This window comes from Tetranychus urticae, chromosome 3, assembly GCF_039701765.1.
Source record: "Tetranychus urticae isolate SD_2017Ah chromosome 3, NJAU_TeUrti_SD_1.0, whole genome shotgun sequence".
Lineage (NCBI taxonomy): Eukaryota > Metazoa > Arthropoda > Arachnida > Trombidiformes > Tetranychidae > Tetranychus > Tetranychus urticae.
In genome coordinates this window covers 15,340,409-15,363,681 of record NC_142960.1, presented here as the reverse complement: position 1 = coordinate 15,363,681, position 23,273 = coordinate 15,340,409, and the positions used below count along the sequence as shown (strand labels likewise).

The window sequence follows — 23,273 nt, the reverse complement described above, 5'->3', positions numbered from 1 at the left end:
GTCTTTTTGTGATTAAAATTCAACTTACGATTGATTAAGTAGAGAAAAAAAGTTACAAAGTAAAATGATTATTGGGAGGAGAAAAGACAAAGATGAAAATGATGATCACATTAAAACCCTACATTTCCTTCTTTAGACCTTTACCTTGCCAAAAAGGTATGTTAACTATTTGTGTGAAAATTAGCTGATTGTAGAGTTTCAACAAAATCGTAATTTCCTGATCAATCATTTTACCATTTCAAAGTTGAATATTAATTAGCGGTGGGAATTTCTTGAGAATCCTTTTAATGATAGTTTCTCAGCCCTTTCAGCATTTTCATTTTTACTGAGAAACTGGTGTTTACCAAAATGCCATTCAATTTTGTGTTGACCTCGGATCTCGGTTGATTTTACCTCATTGATTGTAACCATTTAAAGGTTGCTGGTTGCCATTTCTTTCCTTTACATTGATATTGTTTTTGATAAAGAAACAGACGGATTTGGTCTAAAAATTGTCTTTCTCTATTACTCTTTGCTAACAAGGTATTATCTTCGTTGTCATTAGCAGCTTGAGGAGAGGTAATCTTTTTCACTGTAAAGATTAAAGCCAAGGACATAAATCGAAAAGCTGTTCAGATGAACATTTTTCCACTTTTTTAAATGAATGAAAATTGATTGAAAATTTTATTCAATAATCATGTCTTCACGATTATACTTGATCAATGATGTCCCAACTGCTGTCCGCCATAATCTAGAAGGAATTGTCAGAGTCAACAATCACCTTGTCATTCATAAATCGTCCAACATTGTTGTTCGTAAAGACTTTCGTGAATCAGTTTTGGACAAAGCAAAAGTGTCTTTAATTTCAGGTGGAGGATCGGGCCATGAGCCATCGCATGCTGGTTTTGTTGGCAGTGGATTATTGACAGCTTCAGTTTCGGGTAACATCTTTGCCTCACCAACAGCTGCTGAAGTACTCAGAACCATTAAACTGATAAATCTTAAAAATTGTTCCGCTGGAACCTTGTTAATTGTTCCCAACTATACTGGTGATCGTTTACATTTTGGTTCAGCAAAGGAAAGAGCCGTTCTAGAAGGTTACAATGTTGATCTTTTTATATTTGGTGATGATTGTGTTTTCGGATCCAAGACCGGTCGAGTTGGTAAAAGAGGATTAGCTGGAGTATTTTTTATCCATAAAATTGCTGGAGCTTTAGCTGAAGATGGTGTTTCTCTTAAAGCTATCAAACAGTCGGTTGAATTGGCAGCTCCTCGTATAGCATCAATCTCAATCTCTCTGGGTCCATGTAATGTACCCGGAGTTGGTCCATCATTTGTTATGCCACCCGGTCAGCTTGAAGTTGGCCTAGGAATTCACGGTGAACGAGGTTCTAAACGGATTCCTTATATTCCTGCTGGACAAGCTGTTTCTTTATTGATTGATCACCTGACAAGTGAAGAGGTTGGCTTGAAAAAGTATTTCTCTAACAATGGATCAACACGAATCGTTATCCTGTTCAATGATAATGGTGGAATGACGACCATGGAAATGAATGTAATCATGAGAGAAGCAATTTCTCAGTTTACTTCAAGAGGATTTACCATTGAAAGAACCTACTCGGGTCGTTATGTGACATCTTTCGATATGATTGGTGTTTGTCTTAGCATTATGGTCGTCGATGATGATTTACTCAAGCTTTTAGACGCTCCCTGTTCCAGTGTAATAATATCACAAGAAAGTAGTTTACCGAGAGGAATCAACAGTGAACCAATGCTGGATGATGATGAGGACGATTCAGTGCGAGAAAGAATGGCATTAAATTATGATAAAATAGATCGGTTAATAGCATATGAATCTATTTTCATTAAATGTTTATCAAGTGCCTGTCAAACTCTTATTGATAATGAGAGTTATCTCAACAGACTTGACTCTGAAACTGGTGATTCAGACTGTGGGTCAACTTTAGCATCAGGAGCTCGAACCTTGCTAGAAGCTATTGAATCGGGCAACTTAAAGTCCTCATTCCTTCAACTGTCTCATATCATTGAAAAGTGTATGGGTGGAACTAGTGGTGCGCTATTCAGTCTATTTTTCACTGGAGCTTCAAAATCAGTGGCAACCCAGCTTTCAAACAATTCAGGTCGTTTAAACATTCAAAGTTGGACTGAAATAATATCCCAATCAATCAACAACATGACTCAATATAGCTATGCAAGACCTGGTGACAGGACAATGGTTGATCCTCTCAATTCACTTGTTAAAGCTTTCAGTTCGTATTCTGATTCGGAAAACAATATTTCCACCTTTTTGGCTCATGTTTTACTTAAAGTTGAAAGTGATGCTCAATCGACTGCATCAATGGAAGCTAAAATTGGTCGAGCCTCTTATGCACCTAAACTATCCAATAGTGGACCAGATCCTGGTGCTTGGGCAATTTACTTGATTGTTAAAGCTATTTTTGATACTTACCTGGAATCCACGCAACAATGAAAATCTTTTATTTACAAAATTACTAAACATAAATATATAATCAAATGTCTTGTCTGATAAAATTGAAAGACACTTTAATTTTTATATTGAGAGGGAAATTGTCAATAAATTGGTTTCAGAGCTGATCCAAGGAAATTTATTGATCTGATTGACTCTAACTGAGAAGCTGTCGCAATTGTCATGAGATGTCGATAATGGTTGAAATGGCATTATCATCAATGAATGTTACTTTCTTGACACAAAAAACACAATCAATACCAAAAATGATCAGTAAAAAGCATTTTTTGAAAACACTTGTTTGAAATGTTTGTAAAGCTTATTGTCAAATGAATGCTCAGATGAATTTCAATAAATTAAATTGATAAATTTTATGGTGTATGCAATAGAAGAAAAAAGTCACCCAAAAGTCAGGCTTTGTGATTTTATTGCCTTGTTTTGTCAGCCTTTCGCTGATTGGTTTCAATTTTAATCATAAAAAATCAATGATTCTTTTCATAGCACAATTATCTCATCATTAACTCACAATTGGCTTAGTTTTTACCCCCTTAAGTATTATTGAATTCAATGAAGCAAAGCTTCCAAAAAAACCTCCGATTGTAGCCTTAAATACTTGGGTCAATTCAATTCATGAAAAGTTATCTTATATCCTCAACATTAATATGAAACAACTTTCCAAAGAGTTTGACTTATCATTTGATACTTATTTTGGTATTTTATCAAAATTTATATTCAATAGTTGATCTTTTATTATTGTTAAGTTAACTGTGTTTCCATCAAAAACCAGTGTTGAAACATAATTTGAATTCAAATTGAACATACAATTGAACTGTTAGAAGGACTTGTCCATTGGTCAAAGGCTGTAAGGTCAATCTCCTTTTTGTATATTTGCCAGTCCATTGGTATTGTTCAATACAAAATAAAGGAAATATATTTTCTCATACATTAAATGGTGATTGTGATCAATTGAAGAGCAATTTAATAGAAATAAAATTTTCTTGACATTTAAATTTACTAACCAACCAAAGCAAAGCCAAATTGAACTAGCCAAAGTCACAATGCTACAAAGTTAATTGTGATTAACAAATAACAAAGAGTTGTAAAAGCTAGTTTCCTGACTTGACAACAATCAAAAATTATCATTTTTCTTATTATTATATTTTCGCTCCAAATGCTCATGTTACATTAACCTTAGCAGTGTTAAATTCAAACCCAAGTTTAACATTCAAAAGCTAAAGGGTGTATTGTTTAAGAGTGCAATTTTGGGAGCAAAAAGAGTGGCATTTATTTACCTGATTGTGGTGATTATGACAATAAATATGTTGATAAATATGATGCATTTTTCATCATTGTCCATCTTCACCTTTATCTTCCTCTTATCAACATATTTATTGTCATAATCACCACAATAAGATAAGTAAATGTTACTCTTTTGCTCCCAAAATTGCACTCTTAAACAATACACCCTTTATATCATTAGTGATTAACATTGAGTATCTATCCCTTTTATTAAACAAATAGTCATTAAATTGAAAACAATAACACTGATTGATACATTACCGAGACAGAAGCAACAATTTATTAACCACAAGTTGACCTTTATTTGCATCTTATCCTGACCTCCAGACCATCAGCTTTTTTCATCTCATCTTGAACCAGAATTGACTTTCTTTGAAAACCCAAAACCAAACCAAAAAAAACAAGGTTAACAATTTGATTTTGAAGAGCTTTGAATAACATCTTTTATCATCGGATCTGCTCTTTTGGGTACTTTCCTTAACCAGTTAAAGGTGCTGATAGTTGGTGGTTGCTTGTGTTCACCCAAACAAATCGACACCGGAATTGCTTTAGTAACAATTTGAAAGCAACCCTGACATCTAATTACTTCATCATCAACTCTTTTCTTACTTTTTTTTCTAGTTTTTCCACAAAATTACGCCCAATCTTCTTTAAGATCATCTTTTTTCTCATCCATGAAACTTTCCTTCCAAGTTATTATCTAATAATGACTAAACCATTTCAATCATTAGTCTCATCTTTATTATTATTATTGTTTGTATCTTCATCTTCTGCTTCCACCTTTTCCTTCTCATCTCCATCTCCAGCATCACCATTTACCTGATCATGAGCGTCATCTTTAACATAACCTCTTGTCTCCTCACACCATTAGTCTTGAAGAACTGACAATTATCATATCAATTTCAAGAAGTTAAACTTGAATTTGCTTTTCTCATCTTCTTTCAGGTTTCTTCATCAAACTCTTCACTTGGCTGATATTGAGCCCTAATCAAATTAAATAGTGTGCTGTCATAATCATTATCATCCCTAATTGCTTGTTAAAAGACGATTTTGTTGGAAAACGAAATGAGAAAAAAAAACATTTACAACATTCAGTAAATAACAATAAATACACAAGTTGACTCGTGCACGAATAATATGTATCATTCATTAAATCCTTTATCCTTTTACTAACCGTGTCATCTTCACCTTACTTTGCATCATGATTCATGATCACCTTTTGCTGGAAGAAAATCAGAAGATCACAAGGGAGCGAGTGAGCATTAAATGGGAGATGAAGACGAGCAACAGCAACTGGTAGTCAAAGTTTACTTGATTATTCCTAAAAACGGTTAATTTTGTTTTCTTGTTGTTGTCAACAAATTGTAATTTTATTGTCAAATTGTCTATATTTTTTCCTATGTAATTCAATTTAAAGTGAATCCTTTGTTAATGGCATCATCTTTACCAGCCTTTTCATCATCGAAAACATCATGTTGAAATCAAATCTTGAAAAAATTATTGTGTTTAATGTTTTACTCAATGTTAATCTGGTAATTTGTTTACCCAAATCACATTTCTCATCTTATCCGAGAATCAAAGATTTTGGTGATGATGATGAACATCCAATTATTATATCTTCAGCTCATCAACAATTGTATCATAATGAGCCGTTTCAATTTAAAAGATTGTCAACAACCACAAAGCAACCCTTTCTTTCAAGATTACCAGTCATGGCCAGTGATAACTATCAAGATAATAAAAACGTTAAAACTCATTCATGGGTAAATGTTTCAGTTTTACCATTAACATCAAGACCTTTAATCATAACAGGACCAAGTACGAGTTCAACAACGACCACAACCACGACAACATCAACACCAAGACCAGTACCAAGACCAACACCGAGATCAACAACAACAACAACTACAACTACCACTACTTCAACAACGACCACAACACCTTCACCATCACTAGTGAGCTCAACAACACAGTCAACAGTAAATAAATTATCAAAACCTACAAAAGGTGTTGTTAGAAGTGAACTTGATTTAAATACTTCGTCATCTCAAAGTAATGCATCAATAGCTCACCCTTTAGCTAATCAAGTGGACGGGCCATCAGCATCATCATTTATCCAACCATTAACCCTTCTTATTATGTCATATCTTGCAAATAAAAAAATAAATTCCCTTCCAATCGATCGTTATTCGCATGGATTTCCACCTCCACCGATAATCAACTCATCATTTTATGACACCTCAAATCGCAATCAAAATGATACGGAGACAGAATCTCGAACCATTGCTTCTTGGTTTGGTGGACTTGCCCGGCGTCTTAAGAGACCCAAGCATCCCAATAGACGTGATCATACAGTTGGTCCTGGTCGAGGTTCAATTCCAATTCCTTACGAAACTGCACCAATTTCATTGGCATCACTTCATGGTCCCTCATTGGCACCGATAGGTCGACCTCTTTCTGGTTCAACGTCTGATCAAATAATGCTTCCTGGTCTACTTCCTCAACCAGAAGGTTTCCCAGGACCTTTTAATCCTGAAAACTCGGTTCTTTTACCTCCTGATATCATGGAAAATTCTGGTATAAAATATTGGCTTGATTTCATTGAAAAGGGTGGAACCACGGACGATCTTACACCTGCACATTTAAATGGTTCACCAGCTCCATTACCACCTCAGCTTTCATCAGCCCATTCCACTCCTCCTCTGGGACATCAAACTATTTTTGAAGCTGCTGGATCTGATCATGATGAGGTTGATTTTAATAATGCAATTAAACGCAGATTTAAAAGACCTCCAGCTCAAGCCAAGCCGGACGGTAATCGTCAAAACACAAGATACAGACCGAATCAACATCGACCTTCCAATGGTGCTTCAAATGGAAATGGCAATAGCAATGGAAATGGCAATGGTAATCAAATTGATTCACACATTCAGAAACATAGTTATGGTGAGACAAGTGATTCCTATGATGGAACTGATAGAACTGGAAACAGCAATTCTCTTCATTTTCACGACTCAGATCGTCACAAGCAAAATGAAATGTCCCCTCGGTGTGACAAATTTACAGATCACATTTGTGTGGATGACTTTGAGTATCCAGAACAAGCAATCGTGGATGAAATATATAAAAGAAGAGATATATTTGAATTAATGTATTCAGAAGTCAAAGGTAATATTCCACTTGTTGACGGAATTCCAAGAGATGTTGAAGAATCTTATAGTTATGAAACCGATGAGACAAACGATGATACAGATGAAAATGATGATTCTCCTGGAGACAGAAATGATGTTTCTAATGATGAAAGAGCCGATCCCATGTATTCAGCAGCTAATTCAGATTCATTTACCAAATCAGCCGTGGGGAGACAAGGGTTAAGACCAGGAGTTTCCAATAAAGGAAATAGCAACGGCCAAAATGGGAATGGAGCGTCCAAAGATGCTTCTCATGGAGGTTATATTTGCCCATCTGAAGTACTTTATGGTAGACCTAAACTCGCTCGTAATGTCAAGGGTGATTGGAAGGTAATTGTTAATGCAGCTGAATTCACTCAAACCGTGCGAATGGAAAAATGCCTTCGACCCAATCAACGATGTAACTATGTATCCAACATTGGCATTGTTTCTCGATGTGCTCAAGTCCACTCTTTCCATAGACTAATGGTTTTCGAGAAGGGTAAAGGTTTTTACATTGATACCTTCCAAATACCAACTGCATGTTCATGTCATATTAGACGAACTGGTGGTCCAACTGGACCTTCACCCATGTCAGATTTACTGGGATTAAACGAGTCACCAGGATCTGGAGGATCTAATGGAGTTGGTTCAAATGGCAACGGAGGAGGTCAAGGCAATGGAAACGGAATGTCTTCTATGGGTAAAAGTCCAACTCCGTTACAATTGAGCAATGCTCTTTGGTCTATTCTTGGTTCTGGCACTGGTTCTGGTTCACCACCAAATAACGGGCAGTCACTTTCTGGAAATCCATTTTCAGTTATTGACAACATCAATTCGGTGAACAATGATTTGTTGAAAGCTCAATTGTCAGTTTTGTCTAGCATTAAAAACTATCCTTCACTGACTGGATCCATTTCACCTGAAAGTGTTCTGCAACAATTAACTTCCCAATCAGATGCAATACAAAACATTCAAGGTTTAACAAATGCTTTTAATCAAAACTCAGGTTTTCCATCAATGAATGGGAAACAGCCTGATTCAGGTGGCCACAATGATCAAGTTGAATATCTATTGCCAGGAATGATGTATGCTGAAGAACCCTTATCATTTCAAGAGCATTCCGATAATTTGGGCGGACGTTTACACAGTTCACATTCAACGGGATCATTTAGTAGAGGATCATCGCCAACCTCATCTTCACACTCACTCTCCTCATCTGGACCTGGAACAGGGGAAATATCAACAGGTGGGGCACCGTTAGTTCAAGTAATTCATGTTCCTGTCTCATCACATCCACTCTCACCTCAACTTCAACGTCATCATGGACCAACAACAACAAATTTACAATTTCCAGTCTATAACAAGCCCTCAGCAACTTCCAATGATCTTCCTACGTTAACTGCATATGCTTCAGCTAGTAAATCATCTGCTGATGCTTTAAAGGCCGAACGGAAACCATCAGCGTATTTCTCATCTTTAACCGATACTGATAGGAATAAAGTTATGGTTAATCGAGCTTCAGAGAATAATAATAACAATAATGAAAATAAAACAAATGCTACATCAACTTATGACTCTGCTGTGTTAACCAGCACTCCTAAAGTAGCGATTGCCGGTGCATCTAACTCTCATGCAATTCATCCACAAGAAACATCAACACCATTTGATAAAAACAACCCCACCAATGAACCTACAGCTATTAATGAAAATGATGGCAAGAACAGTAACAACAATAATAATGATAAAAGTGATTCAACGGGTAAAACATTAGCTAATTCCATGGCTGATGGTAAAGTTAATTTCTCGTATCATCCAATATTGGAATACATAATGCCTTCTCAATCATCATCCTAGAAGACTCAAACTAATTAAGATTCTCATTTTACATTCACTTTGCAATCTTTTCAAGAAACTTTATCAATGAAAAGTGTATATTTATTGAAATAATTAACTTTATTAACCTTTTATAATCAATGAGTAGTTTAACTGATTCTTTCAAATTTTGAATTTTGATTGCTACAAATGCTAATAAACATTGTAAATATTTAAAAATGAGCATAAAAACGGTTTATTCTCACTAACAAATTTAAGTCGGAATTTCGGGCAAATATTTGTTCTGTTAATTTCACCAAATGTTGAAACAAAAAGTCTAGAAGCTACAAAAATCAACTTAATAAGTTTACATTTGTACTCCACATCAATTTATTAGCATAATAAAAGTTTACATAGACGAGCAAATCATGACCATATCGAGTAATGATAACCTTTGAGCTTCATTTTCACATCAACTTTAATCAAAATTACGAAGAAAGAAGTTTATTTCAGAAGTTCATTTTTCAGTTCAGTTCATATATAATTTCAATGATAGATGGCACAGCTGTAAGTAACAGTAATTTGACCACCGATGGCGTCTTAAACAAACATGTGAAAGAATCTTTTAGAAAAATTGTGAGGACAAAATCAGATCTATTATTTCATCAATTGATAATAACTATTTCTGGAAAATTAACTTGTCTGAGACAAGTTGTCTCATGTTGCATCATTATTCAACTTGTTATCGCCCGTCTTATTATAGGGTTTCAATCATTTTCTTCATTCAAAGAGACTCACTTGCCAGTAATTTTTGAAAAGACCATAACTTTAAGTAATTCATTGATTTCGATAGTTCAATTAGGATTAACCAGTTCATTTGTTTCAACAGATAACATAAGTAGTTAACAGTGGTTTGTATAATTAAATCAACTGGATGGAAACGAATCAAGGATAACATCAACAGCAACAACAACTCAACAACTTAAACAATATTGTCTATGGAAATGAAAACAGCCATGATTTTTTGAATCATTTGGTGGCTAAAAGTAGAACCAAATTCAAAACAATAATATCAAGAAATAATATTTTAAGGTAAGTTGACCTTTCCCTGATGTTCTGAAAGTTTTGTGATTAGATTAAGGTTAATTTTTCATGTGTTTATATCTTTGTCATAATCCGACATTGTTTGTTTTGCAGATTAAGACCAAACCAACCAAACCGGTGTAATTAGCTCAAGAAAAGGCTTTCAACTTGGACCTTAAGCATTGTTTGTTTTGCAGATGCAGACCAAACCGGTGTAATTAGCTCAAGAAAGGCTTTCAACTTGGACCTTAAGCATTGTTTGTTTTGCAGATGCAGACCAAACCGGTGTAATTAGCTCAAGAAAGGCTTTCAACTTGGACCTTAAGCATTGTTTGTTTTGCAGATTCAGACCAAACCTATTGCTCCCATTTTATCATTGCTTGTGGTGTGCGTGTCACAGAAATCTCTGTATAAATAGAGAAGAAAAACTCAGTTGGTTATCAGTCTCTCTGTTCAGTTGTCTCTATCTCTCGTCAAACTCACCATGCTGGTTTTATCCAAAATTGGAGGTGGACTCAAACGAGTCAATCATGCTGCTGTTGCTGTAGATGGTCACATCTATTGTTTCGGTGGATATTTAGGTACCGAGGATTATAGCGACGAGCGACCCATCGATGTTTATGCTCTTAATATGACCACTTTAAGATGGGAAGAAATCGAGTACTCTGATGGAGGTAAGATATTGAGTTATCGTTATGTACTCATTTTATTATTAACTTAATGTTTTGTTTTTGTTTTTACAGGAGATCCTGCAAATGTTCCGTTTATTAGATATGGTCATTCTGTAGTTGCACAAGATAATATCATTTATCTGTGGGGTGGTCGCAGAAAGGATATTACCTGCAACAAACTTTTTATGTTTGATACAGACAAGCGCTCGTGGTTAGCCACTGAAGTGAAAGGGTCGATTCCAGGTAATAATTTGTTTTCTACCAACTTTGCTGATTTTATTGGTAATTGTAATTCATTTATCTGCTCTATTAGGTGTTCGAGATGGTCACACTGCTTGCATACATGATGGATTCATGTACATCTTTGGAGGATTTGAGGAAGGGAGACAAGAATTCTCTGATGCAGTTTTCCGCTTCGAGTTGGATTCTTGTACTTGGACTGCTCTTCCAGAGCTTACTTCAAACTTACTCAAAAAAGATTATCCGTCATGTGTGGTAATAAACAATCGAATTTATTTTTTTGGTGGCCGCTCATACTCGTGCCCGTTTTATGACAGTAATATCTTGGAACTAGACCTCACGATGATGACTTTGTCGACTGTAGATGTAGTTGGATTCAAGCCACTTGGCAGAAGGAGCCATTCAGCTGTAGTGGTTAACAACAAGATGATAATATTCGGTGGTTACAATGATATTACCGATGAGCATTTTAATGATTTTGCTGTCTTCGATCCCAAGACTTACGAATGGGAATCGGTAATAGTTCGCGGTGGGTCACCAACTCCCCGGCGCAAACATTGCTGTGTCGCTGTAAATTCATACCTCTACATTTTCGGAGGAAGTTGCCCAGTTCCACAAGCCCCTGATGCTGAAGCACATAGTTTAATGGAGCTGGATGATCTATACGTTATTGATACAAGCCAAAGCTTGCGCTCTATGTCATTACAAGTGATATTGGACCAAGATTTAGATACTAACAATCTAACTACTGCTCTTCAACGGGAGATTGAAAGCTACCGTACCGAGAACGATCTCAACTGTACTCAGCTCAATAAGTTGAGTTTAAAATCAGACGAATCGTCAACTTAGCTTTGTAGTTGAACTGCATGTCATTTGTAATCATTAATTCATCAAAAATAAAGACGAATATTTATATTCAACAAAATTTTTCAAACTCTTCGGTTTCAATAAATATACAAAAAGGGCACAAAATTAAGTTCATTTGCACAATGAAAAAATTTCTCCGATCGATTTTTTTCATAAAATTGGGTTCAAAATCTCCTTTTGTACAGTTGAGGTCCCAGAGAAGTCAAAGATCATCTTTTTTCTCATCCATGAAACTTTCCTTCCAAGTTATTATCTAATAATGACTAAACCATTTCAATCATTAGTCTCATCTTTATTATTATTATTGTTTGTATCTTCATCTTCTGCTTCCACCTTTTCCTTCTCATCTCCATCTCCATCTCCATCTCCAGCATCACCATTCGCCTCAACACCACTGTCATCTCCAATTATTAAATCATTAAATCTCATTACACATTCTTAATTCATTCTTTATTATAATCGACGAGTTCCCTTCTTACATGAACTTTAATCAAAAGTGAAGAAAGGAGTTTATTGCGGAAAGTTCATTCAAAAGTTAAATAAAATTTAAACGATAGATGGCACAACTGAAATAACAGTAATTGTTCATCAACTTTTGAATGATGGAGCTGAACTCCATCATTTTCAAAACTACTAACTGTCTTTTACCTTCGTTAATTTTATTTAATGTTAGTTCACTCTTCGTTTCAATTAGTTTCATATCTGACTTTATCATCATCACTAGCTACTAATCTCAACCGATGAATCCGAGTGTAATATAGTAAAGTCTCTCGGATTCTCGATTGGGGTTTTGTAGTTAGTGATGACCCTAAACATCTTGATAATTGTTTATTTTTCTCCTAACTTTTCACTTAGCAAACCATGGATGCACAAGAGGTGAGTATTTCTCCAGGTACTGATGAGTTGAGTTGATTAGTACCTGGAAAATTAACTCACCTCTTGTTGTATCATTATTCAACTTGTTATCACCCGTTATCTCATTTGGTTATAATATTTGGTTCCCAATCGTTTTCTTCATTCAAAATGACTCGGTAATTTTTGAAATGATCATAACTTTAAATAATTTATTGATAGTTCAATTAGGATTAACCAGTTCATTTGTTTCAACAGATAACATAAGAAGTTAACAGTGGTTTTAATAATTAAATCAACTGGATGGAAACGAATCAAGGATAACATCAACAGCAACAACAACTCAACAACTTAAACAATATTGTCTATGGAAATGAAAACAGCCATGATTTTTTGAATCATTTGGTGGCTAAAAGTAAAATAAAATTCAACAAAAAATAACATCAACCGGAGAAATAATATTTTAAGGTAAGTTGACCTTTCCGTATGTTCTTGAAAGTTTTGTGATTAGATTAAGGTTAATTTTTCATGTGTTTTGTATCTTTGTCAGATTCCAATTTAAAGATGTGAAATTTGAGAAGTATTTGATGTGGCTTGATGATTTTAAAGGCAAGAAATTGGCTCTTTAGCTCTTTTCTTTAAAGAATAGAGTTGAAGAGAAAAGCGCAGTTGATTATGAGCTGGTGATGATGATATTAACTTATTTATATCGATACTTTTGACTAATTACTTATTATATCTAGACTTAACTCCACTTGAATTTCCTTTAGGTAAGATTTTGCCCTAGAACAATCAACGAAAAAGCGGAAGTAAATTATGGTTCATGAGGTCAGTCTGAGAGAGTTAACCATCCTATCTGATGAACCATAAATGAATAAGGTCTGATGAAAGTGACTTTGTAGTTGATTACATTGATTCCTCAATCTTGATCATCTCGAGAATACCATCTTGCATCTCCTTGACAGCCTGGTATTCAGTCAATCCTAATCGTCTCTTGTTTGAAATGTCATAAACACCACCTTCAGATTCAGTGTGTTCACCTCGAGTACCTCGAACTTGTAAATTGAATTTAGCTGCAATCTCATCAAGCTTCTTCTTGTCAGCAGCAAGTTTAGGTAAAGCGATGTGAACACTTGCTCTAATTGTGGTTCCAAGATTAGTTGGACAGAAGGTTAAGTAGCCAACTCGGTCATCTCTGCTGAATGGCATATTTGACTCAATAGTCTTGACACCCTGTAAAAGAACAAAAATTCACTGAGTTAATCTAATTAAGCCAACAGATGAATAATCAAATTATATTTTTTTATCTCATGATCAATGTAAAGATACACTGGTAATTAAATTACTGAAAATGACTTGTTCATGAAATTTAATGGAAATTACTCGGTTAACTGGAAAAGGGGTGAGCCCAATTTAAGTTTAATTAACTTACTCTGATGAGTCTATCAAAGATGGTTTTAAGATCAGCTCCTTTTTGCATACTGATGATGCGAAGATGATCCTCTTCATTAACCCAAACCAAGAAACTCTTAGCATCATTATGGAAAATACCTCTTCCGCTTGGCCAATATCGACAGGCGTTAGCTGCTTGCAAGAATCTGTGTAATTTAAGACAAGCAAACAAACAAAAAAGTGATTATTACCATTGCCAATTAAATTGTTGAAATTTAATCATTCTTACCTATCTCCTTCCTTGAAAAGGAAATGATCATCAATAAGCTGTTGCTGGGTCTCTTTGCCCATACCAGTTAATGGGTAGTAGGTTCCTTTAAGATCACCTTCCATTCCTTTTAAGATTGAGCTAACTTTTGCTTCCATTTCTTTGTATTGCTAATTAATAAAGCAAACATTATGTTAAATTAAATAGTTAACTAATTAAATTTATTAAAGCTTCAATTTTAGTAAACACATTTTGTAAAACTATAATGTTTGGGGTTATAACATAGATTCACATTTTCCCGCGACATGACGTAATTGTAACTTAACCCTTAACATAAACCTAGAAACTGTAGTCACAAAGAGATTGAGGAAAATAGCTTTCTTTTTACACTTTGATCAAATTGCTTTTTTAAATCAACCGTTACCAAACAGTTTTTTGTTTCTGTTGCCAATGCTATTTAATGTTTTCAATTATTTTCATCGTAAATTTTAATGTTTCCCTGGTCCTCTATCAAAGTGTAAGTACATTTATATTTTCTGGTTTGTTTGGAAATTTGATTAATTCAATGTTTCATGTTTCTCATACTTACAGCCTCAGTAAGACAAGGATTGAAAGGGTAACCCTGAAGGCTACGACCACATCGAACTCGAGTTGAAACAACATATTTGCCTGCAGGATCTAAATCAACCAAAGTATTAATATCACCCCAATCAGATGCTGGATGTTTGTCAGTTGGTTTGAATCCACCATGGTAATCCTCAATGATTGGATCGAATAATTCCTTGAAAAGAGTGTAAGACTCGGCATCTGGAGCATAGATACCAATTCCACTGTCCAAATTTTCAACTCCTACAGGAACAAAGATTAAGATTGAAATGAGATTATTGTTAATACGAGTGTAAAAATCATGTGAAAGACAGGATCAAGTATCGAGTAACATTCTGATGAATCTTAGCTACTCCATTTACATTAGTAAACAAGTGTCATGTCTAAACATCTCTCATGCTGTGAGAATCGATGAGATTCAATCAAACTGTAGCTCATCCTTCTAAATATTTGACACGAACAAAACATCAAATCTCTTTCAGTTTAGATCATGTATAAGATCATGTTATAGATTGATTCAGATGAGATTTCCCCTTAGATTTTGAAAAATTGCTTTACCAGCGACTTGCTTGAATTTTTCCTCGCTTTGGTCTTTCATTCTCGGTTTTCAATGAATCACTTCTGATTACAGAATTTTAAATTTCAAACAATGCTTGTAAACTGTGTGAAAGACCAAACTGTAATTTGTTTAGTATCATTAAATGTTTATAGATATTCCTAGATAACTATTTACTTTGATACAACAGTTTCATTGCTGGTTATAAGCTTCTGTTATAATCACTTTGAAATACCAATCATCCGCTATTAGTTGAATGTAATTAATGGCATAACTGAAGTTATATCATTAATTATCTATTATCACTGTGAAATGCATTTTTCAATGAATAAATGAAAGAGGTAAAATAATGTTTCAATATGATTATGTAATGGCTGACAAAATTTTTCATATCAGAATCATCTTACCAAAGTTAAAACCCATTTTACCATCTCAGGTAAAGGCTGTTTGTTTACTTTAGGTTTAATTTGTTGAATAAAAAAAATTAATCACACAAAAAGTAATTACAAAATTCACAGCCAACCATTAATCATTGAATATCATTTACTGTTAATCAATATTATTGATTATCTATTTTCCTTTTTTGTTTCTGTTCATTTCATTTCCTAATCCATAATATTTTACATTTTCACAATAATCAACTCTAATTAATTTGTTATTCTCTCTGTTCTCAGCTACAATTTGTGGATACATATTTCATGGCTTCAGTAATATTTGGTTTTGCTGCCTGTTTCAGTCTTCCATGGAAATCAAACAAAGATATCAGATTCAACCATAATGCAAGCTAAAAGCAATTTACCTGTTTTAAAAAGCTATATTTCATTTTGGATTAAACGAAAGGAGATGGAATATGAAACTGTTCAACAAAACGGATGTTAAATGATCAATGGTGCAAAAATTTGAACCAATGCTGCTGCTATCGTTGAGTGATTGATATTAATTTTGATATTAAGTCTACGACTAAAGGATTGCAAATATAAACTGATAAGAGATGATGATGGATCATGAAAGGTGAGAGTGAAACACAATGATCATTATGGAAAGCAAACTCAATCTTTTTTCTCTTATTTGGTTACAGGAAAATTGGTCTAAGGGTCAAATCAAGGTTAAATGGAGGTACATTTAAATTACCTGATTGAATAATATCAAGTAAGGTTGCTCCCATGGCAGTTTTCCTGGTCTTTAGAGCATCAAAAACTTCTTTGGTGAGATATTTTTTAAGAAGGGATTTACAATCCTTAGCATCTTGAAGTTTCTTGAAACCAGCTTCAAGCTTCTCAAGGGTAGCTGCGTCAACCATGTTGCTGTAGTCATATTAATTGGACATCAGTTGAATGGAAAGCAGAAAAAAGATTGAAAAAGAAGACCAAAAAATATTAGATTAAGTCAAGTTTACATTTTTGTTTTTGTATAATTGCAGAGTTCATAAAGATCATGCTGATAAACATGTAGGATAGGGAAACATCAGAAGAAACACAATTTAGCACAGTATTCAGTATTTCAATATTCAAGAGCTTAAATATTGATTTGTTGAGTGAATAAAAGGTTATAAAAGCAGGAAAGCAAAAATGGCGTAAATGAAAAATTTAAATTTTGACAGGTTTTGTTTTTTTCTGCAAAAATTCAGAAAATTTCTAGCTTCAAGTTAACTTTTCATTTGCCTGATTAGAGCAATGTTTAGTTAAATACAAGTAAAGTTTATATCGAACCTGATAATTGAACTGTTGTTGGTGTTGATGAGAATAGGTTGTAAAGGTTTTGTTTAATGAACAACAATTGAAACAAGATGTTAATGAACAAGAAGAAGCTCTGTTTGAGTTGTTTAGTTCAAGTTACTTGTTTGAAATAATTGTAACTAATAGGTCAGAGACAAGTTCGATCTGAGAATTTACTTCGAGATTATCTCAATTTTGCGCATGTTAACTAATTTAATATCTTTCGTTACAGAATCAAGACGATGAAGAAGAAGACAGAGTTTGGCGCAAGAGAGGACAAGGGAAGAAGAAAGGAGAGGCCCAACCTCTGACGATAAGGTAAAATTTTCTGGCAACAGAATCATCATCACTTTGGTTAAGGTTTGGATGATGGAAAAGAAAGAGATGAAAATAAGAAGGAAAGAATTGAAATCGTATTTGAAACCCTTCATCAATTTACTGTAAAAAAAGACTTGGGTTGATGAGGATAATAATTACTGTACAATACAATTTCCTCCCTGTGATTCTGATTTGTTATTCAAATAACCTCCCAGAGTAGCAACAATGTCTGCCAAAACAAGTCTTTTTTTGTCTTGTCAACTGTTAATTGTAAATTATAACATTTCATGAAGACAGTTGATTATCTTTCTCTCTTTCTCTTTCTTTCTCAGTTTCTATACCTTATTCATTGTATGATTGCTTCAATTTTTGATGCTTTACCATTTCACTTTCAATTATCTTTGTCTACATCGATTTATGAGTTTCAAATATTGATATTTCCACTAATTCTGATCTTTTCTTGTTTTAAAGGTTCAAGGTTCCCTTTTTTGACTTATTCAAGCTTCTTCATTTGCTAATCTCTATCTGTATTCGAGTTCATGGCCAGAACCTTGAAATGATGGAAGACAAGTAGAAAGAGTTAACAGAAAGGATTCATTGCATGAAACGCATCGCATTTTTGGCTTCTTCACTTTTCATCTTTTGAACACACAAAACATGGATTCCTTTCTCTATCTTATTTATACGTCCTCTGTTGAAGGATTTTATCGATCATTTGTCTTCATCTTCATCATCTTCTTTCACCATCATTTCACTGGTTCCAGCCATTCTTGCCAGTGGTTCATTTTGTCACCTGAAAGGTCTCAGACAGTTTCTCAAAATTCTGGAAAGGATTACTTCAAGCAAAAACATATTTAGAAATTTAGAAACTCTGAATATGTTTTGTATTTAATGGTAACAAATGAAATTGATAGTTATTAGATGACTAAAGTGTCACACTGAATCTTACATCTCATGAATATGGTAATAAATTTTAACATTTGAAAACATTAGACTTGATTACAATGTGTTATTATAATCTATTTATATTGACAAATACATTGCCACAGTAATGTCACCACTTTTTTTACTGGTTAATCAACTAATTAAATCTAATTGTACTTACAGGCTATCTGGCAGCTGCCTTGGCATTAAAGGCTTAACCAATGCTTCGATTGATTGCATCTTGGTTACCACTAATGTGTATGTTCAATAGTTCAATAAAGAGGATAAATTGCGGTTTGCTTCAACTTTTAATTAATTACCAACTCAACCTGTTGTTCACTGGTTCAAAATAGATTCCTATCATTTAATAACAATAACAGCTTATTGGCCAATCTTAATTATCCTTTCAATTTATGCAAACACTAGCATTTGAAGGGTTTTAATATCTTTAAATTATACACATTTGGGAGCATATTAGTTGATCACATGTAATTTCATCAAAGTGTATCTTAACCACTCTGATGAAATTTTTATATAATGTGCAAGTTTCCTAATCTGCCAGATTGAATACGATTTTACAAGAATTATTGAATTTAGGTTTCTTACTATTGAATAGTGTGGAAAGTATCTTTTAAAAATGATCAATTTAAATGGATCAATACCTTTCATTGAAAATTACCAGCTCATTCAATCATATTCAATTCATAAATGACTAAATTGGTTGCAATTTTGACTAAACCCAGAAAATATACAACATATCGTTTCTTTAGTAAACACTTCTTGGTTTGAGTGGTTCATTTTGTTGTATTGGGAACCTAAAAATATCAATAATATCTGTAGACAACCAAGAAACCAATTTTAATCATATTATGAGTGAAATACAAATTTCAAGAGGTTCGTTATTGCAGTTGACACAAAAATTGCCTCTACAATTAATCAATGACAGTAACTCTGAACTTATGACCAATTTTCCTCTTCCCTTACCTCTTACAGATCATGTTTTACATTGAAACAAAACTATTTGTAAGATTTTGCTTCTAGATTAAAATGGTTACTATAGTGCAATTAAAATTATCTGGTTGAAGAGTTATAAATTTATTATGTAAAAAAAGTAGCTAAGTGTTAACCAAATTAAGTTGGTTGTTTTAAGGAGGCCTCAGCAGTTTGTTTTTGGCATCCTCATCTGATATACCAGTGAACAAGTGGTTGGTGCAGACAACAAAACAAGGCGAAATCCAAAAATATGAACATTGTACAATGAAGATGAACACTTTAAACGATAAAAAGTAAGTTGCTATTTAAATATTGTCTTAACATTATTAGGTTAGCAATTCGGTAATCAATGTCATTTTCCCTTTCTTTTTTCTGTTATTTAGTTGGCTATAATAATCAATGGATCGTGTAACATTAGCTTATCATCAGGGAATCCATCAAGAAAATCTTAACTGGTGATCAATTGAAATTCACTCATTGGATCAACAAGACTTAATAGATTGAAACTGATAACGACAGACAATTCTTTGTTTCAATTTCACTAAAATCATCACCATAACAACAAAGACAGGAGCTTTGGGAGTTCGAGGTTTCCTGCATTCAACTGATGTTCATTGGATCACAACCAAAACATTCACCGCATTATTTTTGTTCACTATTTATTGAGCTTAAAATTACTAATAATTGATCTAATTTAAACTTAATTAACGATCAAAACTCATTTGAATGCAGCTTAAAGTGAGTTTCAAGCTACAGATATGCAAAACCCAGCAAGACAAGTAAACATCAACAGAGAAACGATAATAAACAAAAATGATTACCATCTAATACAATTAGGATCATTTCCATTTTCTGATTGATTCTCGTGGCTAAAATTGGAATCAATTCAAGGTGTAATCAATTCAAATTGAGGATGAATATTGATTATTTTAGAATGATCATCAAACTTTCAAAGAAGTTTAATGTTGATTAAGCAAAAGGTGATCGTTAACTTTGGCTTGTATACTCATTGATACAATTAAAACAAAAATTGTTGCCTTTCCATAAGCAAGTTAATTTTGGCAAATTTACAGATTAAGTTACCATTCAAATTTGACTTTACTTCATCATCTTTGTTTCAAATTGTAAAGGACTACAAAAGAGTTTACTAAATTTTACTTGTTTAATGTCAATTTTGAATGTCTTTGTGTTCAAGAAATCTCTACAATTAACCTCAATCAATCTCAGTGTCAAATAATTTGAATGCAGTTCGAAAACAGAATTTACTTGTTTAAATTGATAGATTGTGTTCGATTGATAATAGAATGTTGAAATCTCAATTCCCAAACCTTTTGTCAGAACATTTCGCCCTCCACAACCAGAAACCTCAATTAACCTGAATCTGGTTAATAATCAAGATTGGTTGCCATTCTTCGATCAATAAGGAAGACCATTAACCCAATAATTGCACAATTTAATGTTTTAAAGCAAAGGTTATATTTATGTTAAATGTGCTTCTTGAGACTCTGTAATTTACTCTCAATGGTGATCAATTTTCGTGTCAAAATTATGGGGATTTTTCAAAATTTTGTTACTTTTGGTAGCTCAATAAATGCCTCTTCTATCGCTTAAAAACGACCAAAATGTACCAAAACAATGTAAAGGACAAAGGACAAATATTTCTCCTTCGAGTTTTAAGTTGGGACTTAGTGAGTTTGTAGGGACATAAAAACTGAGTCCATTAGTGCTATTAAAAAATTTCTCCGATCGACAGTTTTCTAGAAAATCGAGATTAAAGTTGAAACCTTCAGTAAAGAATTTTTTTTCATAAAGACCATGTTTACTCATGAGTTTTGAAAAATGAGTTTCCGCTCTCTTACTTTTACGGTCACAGAAAGTGGTCGGTTTAAACGAAAATCGAAGTGATCTTCAAGTTGCACAAAAATAGAAAATTTTATTTCGAGAAATAAGTGCATTTTCTGATTAAGCTTCAAACGTTACAACAGAAAAATGATTTTGATGAAAAATCTGGTTGAATTTGATTTTGGTTTTTTAGTGAACTTAAAATCTCATATGAACTCACTGAGTTTACGCATATCCAAACCAAAGGAATCAGATTTAACCTTTTTATCACCCAATTGATCCAAGTCTTGTGGCGCAAGCAAACTAGAGAGAGCATAAGGACAGCGCATAAAGTCAACACGCAGAATTGTTTTCCTCTTGCGTTTTTGCGTTTAACACAATAATTTTCACTCAAGCAAAAGTACCAAAGTCTGCTTATCCAATACAGTTCATAAATTATGTTTGATTTTTTAAATACTAGCTTAGTGGTTAAAGAGTTGGTCAAATCGACAATTAAGAGTGTGAGAGGATCGAGTCAAGGTGGTCAAATCTTTTAGTTACTAGAAATTTAAACGTGTGTAGCGCGCATAAATTTCATCAAACGCATAACTGGTGTCCAATCTGGTAATTAAGTTTTACGCTCGTGCTTACAGCGTCTTTACTTGGATCAATTAGGGATTTACTCTCCCAAAGTCACAAATTTAAGATTCATATTTGAATTAAAAAAATCAACTTGATTGTTGTGTTGAAAATTTACATGCCAGTTTGCAAAAATATAATACTTTACTTTATAAAGCTTTTCATGCTTTGCAGTTGATTTAAAAACTCAACTTTAACAGTGTAAATGTTGCCAATCGAAGCCAGTTTATGCTTTAAATGTTAATTTGCTTACTGTGTTTCTAATTAACTTCTAATGATTACTAAGGGTCATCAGAGTGTCAGTTTAACTGCTCACCTCTTAAATAAACATCGAGGCCATTTCATATAAACAAGGACGGCAACAACAGCTGATGATAGAGCTCCAAGAAATGCTAGGTGTTTAGCTTGATCACAAACCAAAACGCAAATCACAGACAAAACATTGGACAATAAGTTAATAAACTGAAAACGATAAAACTTTCAGCTTTAAATCAGATTATAATTATGCACAGAATTGTTTGAGTCATCTTTTGACTTCTATTTGACTCCAAGATGATTACAACGACAAGCTTTAGGCAAATCTCGTTTTCGTTGGAGTTAACTTTATTATAATACCAATTGAGATACAGAAGGATTTGGACATTCTGTGCATCAATACAATCTATTTTGATCATGATGATAATTGTGGTGCAAAAATACATGAAATTATCATTGATGATCCTCATTATCCTACCTGATTCTCCACGGAATTTGATAAGACTCAAACCATTGACTTTAGCAGGCATCTTTAACTGCGTAAGGTTGATGGAAATTGACTTTTACAAAATTGTCACTTCAATTGTTAACATTAAATTATTTTGTCTTTTAATTTTAAAAAATTGTGATTCAATTTGCTCTTAACTAAGGTCAACTAAGTCAACTAATTAAGTCAACTAATTACATTTCATCCTTTCGTTAGTTTCTAGGGTAAAATTACAAATGAATGCATTACAAATTAAAATGGTAAATGACTATTATTATTCGTACAAATTATGTTAAATAATGGTGAATAGTTGAGGATTGTAATCATTTAATTACTCACTTTTTAAGGAGACTCAGAAGATACCAAGCAGTTAGCATTAAATTGTAATGAGTTTTTGTTGAAAAAGATCAAAGTATTGAAATGATTTTTAAACTTGAGTATCCGCAATCAATGACAAATTATTTTGCTTTTATTTACTAGACAATTCCTTGTTGAGTCTGGTTGATCTAGATTGAAACTGAGTATTGATGAAAGGTTAAATCGTAATTGGCAAAAAGACTGAATAACAAACTGACGAAGGAAATATTGAAAGATTATGACACTTTAGTCACCTTGGTGAGGTTGCTGAATGACAGGGCGAACAATGAGCAAAATATCAATTAATTTAGTCTGTTGGATATTTAAACACGGAAAATGGTTTAAAATTAAAACAAACAATCAAAGAATGACCTTGTTAATACTGTCTTTTACCACCAATTGTTGATGTCTAGTTTATTTCAGTCTACAGCCTAAGTCTGTTTCTGGACATGTTTTTGCCTTCTTAATTCACGCAGTC

At 33.5% G+C, this 23,273-nt stretch overlaps 4 protein-coding genes and 3 long non-coding RNA genes across 11 annotated transcripts; 6 read left to right on the top strand and 1 right to left on the bottom strand.

The window, feature by feature from the left end:
• Positions 1 to 153: 153 nt before the first annotated feature.
• Positions 154 to 2,839, top strand: LOC107364048 (triokinase/FMN cyclase-like). The gene has a single exon (XM_089268658.1). It carries the CDS (start codon positions 677 to 679, stop codon positions 2,468 to 2,470), a length of 1,794 nt encoding a protein of 597 aa, XP_089124784.1. The 5' UTR covers positions 154 to 676; the 3' UTR covers positions 2,471 to 2,839.
• Positions 2,840 to 3,952: 1,113 nt separating this feature from the next.
• On the top strand, positions 3,953 to 8,905 carry LOC107364047 (uncharacterized). Its single transcript, XM_015931334.3, has one exon. The coding sequence runs from the start codon at positions 5,239 to 5,241 to the stop codon at positions 8,791 to 8,793; it is 3,555 nt and encodes a 1,184-aa protein (XP_015786820.2). The 5' UTR covers positions 3,953 to 5,238; the 3' UTR covers positions 8,794 to 8,905.
• A 479-nt stretch (positions 8,906 to 9,384) lies between these two features.
• Positions 9,385 to 11,670, top strand: LOC107364050 (kelch domain-containing protein 3). Its single transcript, XM_015931340.3, has 4 exons — positions 9,385 to 9,843; positions 9,949 to 10,508; positions 10,578 to 10,748; positions 10,819 to 11,670. Exons 2-4 carry the CDS (start codon positions 10,319 to 10,321, stop codon positions 11,592 to 11,594), a joined length of 1,137 nt encoding a protein of 378 aa, XP_015786826.1. The 5' UTR covers positions 9,385 to 9,843; positions 9,949 to 10,318; the 3' UTR covers positions 11,595 to 11,670.
• Positions 11,671 to 12,560: 890 nt separating this feature from the next.
• Positions 12,561 to 15,443, top strand: LOC112539061 (uncharacterized). Its single transcript, XR_003082631.2, has 2 exons — positions 12,561 to 12,643; positions 12,723 to 15,443. It is a non-coding gene; the product is annotated as an uncharacterized LOC112539061 (long non-coding RNA).
• Positions 12,648 to 23,192, bottom strand: Argk1 (Arginine kinase 1). Of its 5 annotated transcripts, XM_015931451.3 has the most exons (9): positions 23,050 to 23,192; positions 22,778 to 22,955; positions 22,430 to 22,487; positions 22,013 to 22,100; positions 16,418 to 16,590; positions 14,714 to 14,973; positions 14,146 to 14,294; positions 13,897 to 14,062; positions 12,648 to 13,697 (listed from the first exon to the last, which is right to left on the bottom strand). In XM_015931451.3, the coding sequence occupies exons 3-9, from the start codon at positions 22,479 to 22,481 to the stop codon at positions 13,371 to 13,373; spliced, it is 1,215 nt and encodes a 404-aa protein (XP_015786937.1). In that variant the 5' UTR covers positions 22,482 to 22,487; positions 22,778 to 22,955; positions 23,050 to 23,192; the 3' UTR covers positions 12,648 to 13,370. The 5 variants fall into 5 exon arrangements, with proteins under 5 accessions (XP_015786937.1, XP_089124786.1, XP_089124787.1 ...); XM_089268660.1 differs by having other exon boundaries at positions 22,430 to 22,657; positions 22,778 to 23,192; XM_089268661.1 differs by having other exon boundaries at positions 22,430 to 22,528; positions 22,778 to 23,192.
• On the top strand, positions 15,961 to 17,121 carry LOC107364133 (uncharacterized). Its single transcript, XR_001569074.3, has 2 exons — positions 15,961 to 16,297; positions 16,365 to 17,121. It is a non-coding gene; the product is annotated as an uncharacterized LOC107364133 (long non-coding RNA).
• On the top strand, positions 17,202 to 18,559 carry LOC107364132 (uncharacterized). Its single transcript, XR_001569073.3, has 3 exons — positions 17,202 to 17,319; positions 17,791 to 18,282; positions 18,427 to 18,559. It is a non-coding gene; the product is annotated as an uncharacterized LOC107364132 (long non-coding RNA).
• Positions 23,193 to 23,273: the final 81 nt, after the last annotated feature.

What these genes read in the sequence shown, in the direction of transcription:
- LOC107364050 (XM_015931340.3), top strand. Translation starts at nt 10,319, where the DNA reads ATGCTGGTTTTATCCAAAATTGGAGGTGGACTCAAACGAGTCAATCAT. An exon ending in AATCGAGTACTCTGATGGAG is followed by an intron (nt 10,509 to 10,577) that starts GTAAGATATTGA and finishes TTGTTTTTACAG; the next exon opens with GAGATCCTGCAAATGTTCCG. An exon ending in AGTGAAAGGGTCGATTCCAG is followed by an intron (nt 10,749 to 10,818) that starts GTAATAATTTGT and finishes CTGCTCTATTAG; the next exon opens with GTGTTCGAGATGGTCACACT.
- LOC107364048 (XM_089268658.1), top strand. Translation starts at nt 677, where the DNA reads ATGTCTTCACGATTATACTTGATCAATGATGTCCCAACTGCTGTCCGC.
- LOC107364047 (XM_015931334.3), top strand. Translation starts at nt 5,239, where the DNA reads ATGTTGAAATCAAATCTTGAAAAAATTATTGTGTTTAATGTTTTACTC.
- Argk1 (XM_089268660.1), bottom strand. Translation starts at nt 22,481, where the DNA reads ATGCCTGCTAAAGTCAATGGTTTGAGTCTTATCAAATTCCGTGGAGAA. An exon ending in CAAATTCCGTGGAGAATCAG is followed by an intron (nt 22,101 to 22,429) that starts GTAGGATAATGA and finishes TTTGTGATCAAG; the next exon opens with CTAAACACCTAGCATTTCTT. An exon ending in ACTTGATATTATTCAATCAG is followed by an intron (nt 14,974 to 16,417) that starts GTAATTTAAATG and finishes TTGTTCCTGTAG; the next exon opens with GAGTTGAAAATTTGGACAGT.